Source organism: Hibiscus syriacus, unplaced genomic scaffold, assembly GCF_006381635.1.
Source record: "Hibiscus syriacus cultivar Baekdansim isolate YM2019G1 unplaced genomic scaffold, ASM638163v2 tig00110151_pilon, whole genome shotgun sequence".
Classification (NCBI taxonomy): domain Eukaryota; kingdom Viridiplantae; phylum Streptophyta; class Magnoliopsida; order Malvales; family Malvaceae; genus Hibiscus; species Hibiscus syriacus.
In genome coordinates, this window is record NW_024062603.1 from 1,582,926 (window position 1) to 1,589,367 (window position 6,442).

Sequence of the window (6,442 nt, forward strand, 5' to 3'; positions counted from 1 at the left end):
ATTATTCGTAGCATTACTTATTTAATATGATGTGTTGACCGTTAGTAAATTAATTATATTCATTCAAAAAAAGGTCATTTTGATCCAAAATGAAACGATATGGGTTACTGAGCTCTAAAAGGATCAAAATGACTATTTTATCGAGTATTAGGAATTTTCTGTCATTATTCCCTTAATAAATATATAAATAGTTTTAATCATATATATATATACACTAACATTTTAAAAAATATTTTTAAAATTTAAAAATACTTGTGATTTGGAGTTCTATGTAATAAAAATAACTTCAACTTTAAATTATGACATGAGTTTAAGTAGGAGTACTTCAAATTAAATGTTTGTGATTCAAATAATAATAATAATATCTTGTCCAACTCGTGGAAGTTTAATTTTGGGTTAACTACACTATTGATCACTTATGTTTTTATTTTGACAATTTTTCTTCACTTATTTCAAAAAAATATACTATATGATCACTTTCATTTTTATTTAATTAAGATGTGGTCACCATGAGTTAACTGTTGTCAGTTAACATATTAGGTGATGTGGTAGTTAAATATTTTGATATAATCACATATTTGGTTCCTTTTTATTTATATTTTCTCTTTATTCAGTCCCTGTTTTTTACAGGTGATATCATTCGATTAGAGGATAAATTTATTTTGATTTAATAAAAGATTAGTAAATTAAGAGAATATGTAAATAACAGGGATCAAATGTATGATTATACCAAATTATTTAACTATCACGTCACCTAATCTATTAACTGTTAACGACAGTTAACTTGTGGTGAGCACGTCTTATAAATAATATTTTTTTAAATCAGTGAGTAAAAATGGACAAAATACAAACATAAATGATCAATCATGTAATTAACCCTTTAATTTTTTATATATAAGTTTTAAACTTCTAAAAAGTTGTATATACTTTTTGTTCTCATATAATTTTTATAATTCAGACACTAAATTGCTCCATTGATATAATAAGTTAAATAAAAAAAAGTAAATCAATCCAATTTATTATCATGACAGAGACTAAATTACTTTATTTACTTTAGAAAAGATCAAACTTTTTTTCATTATGGAAATTGAGAAATTTTACCAAATCTCAAAATTTATGTATTAAACTCTAACATTTAATTCAATACTTACAAAACCCCCACGGTAACTGGTTGAAAGTCAAGGGAAATATAAAGGATAATCGGCTCAAGTACGGTGAGTTCCACAATTACTCCGTGCACCTTTCACCCTTTTCCATTCCAACTCCCAATTTTCAATTAAAATTAAACACCTGATCTCTTCGACTTCGTATCTGGACAAAGAACAAAGCAAGGAAATGTGTCAAATTATACTTTTTTAGTCTCGCAATCGTGCCCTAGCTTCCAATTTTTTCCTTCCGTTCAGTGGACCAGCCTTGGGCTTCATTGCAATTTGGTTTGTTCTTTCAGTGGTAATTCGAATTTGTAATTTATTATCTTTTTTTTAGTTTGTTAATCGATTTTTCGAATTAGTCGACAGCATTAGTAGCTTGCCTTCAGATTTATCAACTGCTTTTTGTTTCTGTTTTTTTTCTGCTGGATACACGGTACGTCTTTCTGTTTAATGTTATATGCTTGTTTACTGTGAAAACGCAGAAGAAAAAAAAAGGAGATGATATTAGGACCTTTATCTTTATGGTTGTCTTTAACCTTTTAATTGTTTGTATGCGAATGGGGGAAATTTGTGATTGGGGCTTAAGGGTTTTTCTTTTCCTTTTCTTTTTTGAATGCGAACCTACACTTTATTCCATGTTAATATTCCTTGTAATCTTTTGCTGAAAGTAGTATAGGGTTAGATAAATTGCGTTCTTTTGGATGAGTATTGTGATATAATGACGGATAGGTGCATGACTGCATTCTGCCATATCGTGATTGAATTATGTATTTTATTTGTAGAATGGTTTGAGGTGCTTTCAGAAACTTGTTGCTGGATATAGAGTAATGGGAAGCAGCGAGATGGATAAAGCTGCGAAAGAAAAGGAGCCAAAGACAACACCAGCTGCACATGTATTCTTTTATTGTTGTTTGAAAATTTTGGTTTATGCTATTCTGATTGTTCTTTTTCACAAGTTTGTTTGTTTAAAGATTTTCTTGTTTCCTAGGAGGCGGCTTCAACAGCTAATACGGGTACGGTAAATGCAGACTGGTCTGGGTTTCAGGTATCTTATATAAATGTCTGTAGTTTCAATGCTTTATATTCAAGTTTCTTAAGTTAACTAATTCATTACATGTGGATTGTTGTTTGCTAACAGGCTTATTCTCCCATTCCTCCACATGGTTTCTTGGCATCAAGTCCCCAAGCTCCCCCATATATGTGGGGCGTTCAGGTATTTATAGTTTTGCAAGGGTATCTTAGGATGATGCATTGTTAGGATTGTTAATTTTTTCTCTTTTACTTGTTAGCGCTTGAAGATTTGATGGCATGATTAACTGTCCAGATTTAATGATTTCATTTGTTGGTTAGTAAAGATTTCTTGTAAATCATTCTTTGTTGCAGCATCTCATGCCTCCCTATGGTACCCCACCACATCCTTATGTTGCAATGTATCCTCATGGTGGAATATATGCACATCCATCCCTTCCTCCGGTATGTTCTTTTGAACTATTGTTAGCTTTCATTTCATATGTTAATTCGGTTAATTTTCTTTAACCGAATTAACCGAACCGACCGAACTACCATTAACCGAATTAACCGAACTTTTTTTTTCTTTAACCATTAACCGAACCGAACTTTTTTTCGAAAATATTAACCGAATCGAATAAATTTCGGTTAATTCTCGAATTAACCGAATGTTTTTAAAATTTTCTAATTTATATAAAAATTAAATATTTTATAATTAAAAAAACAGTTTATAATTAATTTAAATAATATATAATTATAAAATAAAAATTTTATATAAATTTTTTAATTAATTAATATTGATTTAGGTTTAAAAGTTATTGGATCTTAAATTATTAATTGGGTTTTAAATGGTTTGGGCTGAGCCCATATGTTATATGTAATATATTTAATATTTTTTAATTCAGAAAAATAGTTTACAATTAATTTAAATAATATATAATTATAAATAAAAAATTTATATAATTTTTTTAATTAATTAATATTGATTTATGTTTAAAAGTTATTGGATCTTAAATTATTAATTGGGTTTTAAATGGTTTGGGTTGAGCCTATGTTATATAAAATATATTTAATATTTAAAAGTTTATTTCGGTTAATTCGGTTAATTAACCGATTTCGAACCAAATTAACCATTAACCGAATATCCAAAAAAACCTTAACCGTTCCCCGACCGAACTAATTCTGTGGCCGACCGAATTAACCGAATTAGTTCGGTTCGGTCGGTTAATTCGGTTAAAACCGAATTTTGAACACCCCTATGTACAATATCTTAAGACTTGGAGCCATCGTTTTGACATGGTCTAATCTTCGACAGGGATCTTATTCTTTTAGTTCTTTTGCTATGCCATCTCCAAATGGTATTGCTGAGGCTTCTGTAAGCAGTTTATCTTACTTTGTCTTATGATTTGTTTTTTTTTTTTGGATATATGTGTCATTATCTCCAAGCATCCAAAGGACTTACTCTAGATATTTTTAGGGAAACACTCCTGGAAGCACGGAAATGGATGGTAAGCCTTCTGATGTGAAGGAAAAGTTACCTATTAAAAGATCAAAAGGGAGTTTAGGCAGTTTGAACATGATTACCGGAAAGAACAGTAATCATGGTAAAACATCAGGGGCCTCTAACGGAGTTTCTAAAAGGTATGGCAGAAAAGAAATGGTCCTGCAGTTATTGCATAGGTTGGCTGTTAGTCTGTGTTTTGTTATTGTTAGTTACAAGAGCCCATCAGACACAGCAGTTGCGATTGAGTTTCATTGAGAAGTCCATGAAGTCCTTTATTGAAGAGCCTGAGGGAGTAAATCTCCTGTGCTTCTCTCTTTATTTCTCGTATATTAAGAGTTAGAAAGCTTTGAGATGTGTTTGTAGAAGTAATTATGGCTTGCGGTTTAAGATGATTTTAGAAGACAGATTTTTTTGTGCTTGATTTGAGCCTTTAGTTAGTGCTCTGAAGTCGGTATCTGGATTCTTTAATGCAATAATTCTTCCGAGCATAAATTATTTTTTTGTACTTGCTACCAAAATTATCACCCTAGGTAATTTGGCTGACAGTGGAATAATTATCATGCATGTGTAGCAGTGGAAGTGGAGGTACAAGCGAAGGCAGTGATGCAGACTCCCAGAATGTGAGTGCAAGGCCTCTTCCCTCTTCAAGTTTGCTTATTATTTTGAATTGGCCATCTCCTTTATTAGTTTGTCATTTTAAACATGCTTTTCTTATCTATTTTTCCTGTCTTGGAGGTTGTGAACGACCTGCCGGAACGTTAGGATTCCAGGACAGGACTTCACGATTTCATGATTTTCTACCCTTCTCTCTATTAGTTTACTCTACAGTCTGGATATGAAATATGAATACTTAGGCTTTTGAAGTGGCTGCAAACACTGACGTTGCAATTTATTAGCCTTGGCTTGAATCACTCTTTTTTTTTTATTAAATAGATCGAGTTAACAGTGTTGATTGCATGGGAAAGGGAATAATCTCTAAATATTTGTTTTGGAAGGAACTTTTTCCAGGGTTATTTCTTTATTCCAATGTGAAAACTTTGAATATTTCGTCTTTATTCAAATTCAGACACTCACCTATATCACCTTGTTAGTTTTTTTTTCAGACCAACATTATGCAATAAAATGTTATTTTCTGCTCTTTTAGGAATCGCAATTGAAGTCTGGAGGTGGAAAAGATTCTGAAGAAGGTTAGACGGTGATAATGTCGTAACATTTTTAAATTGTATTATTTCCATTTGTGTATGTGTGATCTGAGAATGTCTTCAATGGTTCTTATATAGGTGAAGCATCTCAGAATGGAGGTCCTGATTCGGGCCATTCAATAGTGAATACAGCAGTGGCCATTGCACCTATATCAACTACTGGGGCAGCCACAGCTGTTCCTGGTCCGACAACTAACTTAAATATTGGGATGGACTACTGGGGGACGCCAGCTAATGTTCCTGGAATGCATACGAAGGTTTCTTCGACCCCAGCTGCAGGAGGAATTGTAACCACTGCATCGCGGGACAGTGTTCAGTCTCGGCTTTGGTTACAGGTTCTCTCTGAACATAGTGAAATTCAAGATCTCCTTGCTTTCTACTGTAGTGTAATGTGTATTGGCCGTGAAATGTGAAATTTAAACTAATTTACTGGATTTTAGATCAAGGTTTTTCACCTACAAGGAACTGCCACATCCTTCTGTTGCTTGTGTGTTTCTAAGAAAATGTTTTCCAATTGCTTTTTCTTTTAGAGTTTTAACTGACACTATATCTGGTTTTATGGATTTTTAGGATGAGAGGGAGCTTAAAAGACAGAGAAGGAAGCAATCAAACAGAGAGTCTGCTCGGCGCTCAAGGTTGCGTAAGCAGGTACTCAAGTACCCTTTAGAAATTATATATCCTCTCATCTTCCATTAGGCTCACAAATGAGTTACTTATTAATCCTTACTATTGAATCAGGCGGAATGTGATGAGCTGGCTCAATGCGCTGAAGCCTTAAAGGAAGAGAATGCCCAACTTAGATCAGATGTAGGTCGTCTCAAAAGCGAGTATGAGCAGCTTCGTGCAGAGAATACTTCTCTCAAGGTCCTATTTAGTTCTTGCTTTGTTTTGCAAAATATTTGAACTTGTTAGTATGCTTCTATTTTTCAAACTGTAGTCTGCCTCGTCCAAACCTGTTTGCATAACGTCGGTTCCTAATGTCTGTTGCATAATTGCAGGAGAGGCTAGGGAAAGTTCCTGAGCATGAGGACCAACATAGAAATAATGATGAACAAACGGAGACGGTGCACGGTAGTCGTTAGGTTTCATACACCCTGTTTCATGCCTGCTCCAGGAGCATAACCTAACCAAATTAGCTACATAAAGTTTTTATTTCTGTAATGCATGTTTCAAATTTGATCTTGATTGTCATTAGATTCCCTATCTCCCTATAATCCTTCACCAGTGATTTGGCTTGTCTTTACAATTAAAGCCATAGGGTGTTATGTAGGTTTGACATTATGTGAGAATTTTCTCTATTGAAAGAAGGGTACACAGTTAAACTTTTCCAGCATGTTTTGTGATAAGATATGATTTGATGAATGTGTAACCGTGGGAAGCAGTGAAGTCTGGATTATTAATACTTTGGCGGTGCCAGTTAATTGGTTTTATCCCTCCAACTGCCTTGGGATTTATGGTCAATGTTGCAATTAGGGTGCTTATCGAGCAAGTCGACCGCGAGTTGGACAGTGTTTTATTCGTGCTCGTTAAAAAATTGTTGCTCGACTCGACTTGTTCGTTAAGCTCATAAAAATTTT

General features: G+C 33.3%; 1 protein-coding gene across 1 annotated transcript; it reads left to right on the forward strand.

Moving 5' to 3' along the window:
• Positions 1 to 1,247: 1,247 nt before the first annotated feature.
• Positions 1,248 to 6,164, forward strand: LOC120215641 (bZIP transcription factor 16-like). The gene is made up of 13 exons (XM_039213267.1): positions 1,248 to 1,449; positions 1,934 to 2,044; positions 2,140 to 2,196; positions 2,290 to 2,364; positions 2,535 to 2,624; positions 3,475 to 3,534; positions 3,637 to 3,800; positions 4,235 to 4,283; positions 4,808 to 4,850; positions 4,944 to 5,200; positions 5,436 to 5,513; positions 5,604 to 5,729; positions 5,864 to 6,164. The coding sequence occupies exons 2-13, from the start codon at positions 1,979 to 1,981 to the stop codon at positions 5,945 to 5,947; spliced, it is 1,149 nt and encodes a 382-aa protein (XP_039069198.1). The 5' UTR covers positions 1,248 to 1,449; positions 1,934 to 1,978; the 3' UTR covers positions 5,948 to 6,164.
• The last annotated feature ends 278 nt before the right edge of the window (positions 6,165 to 6,442 follow it).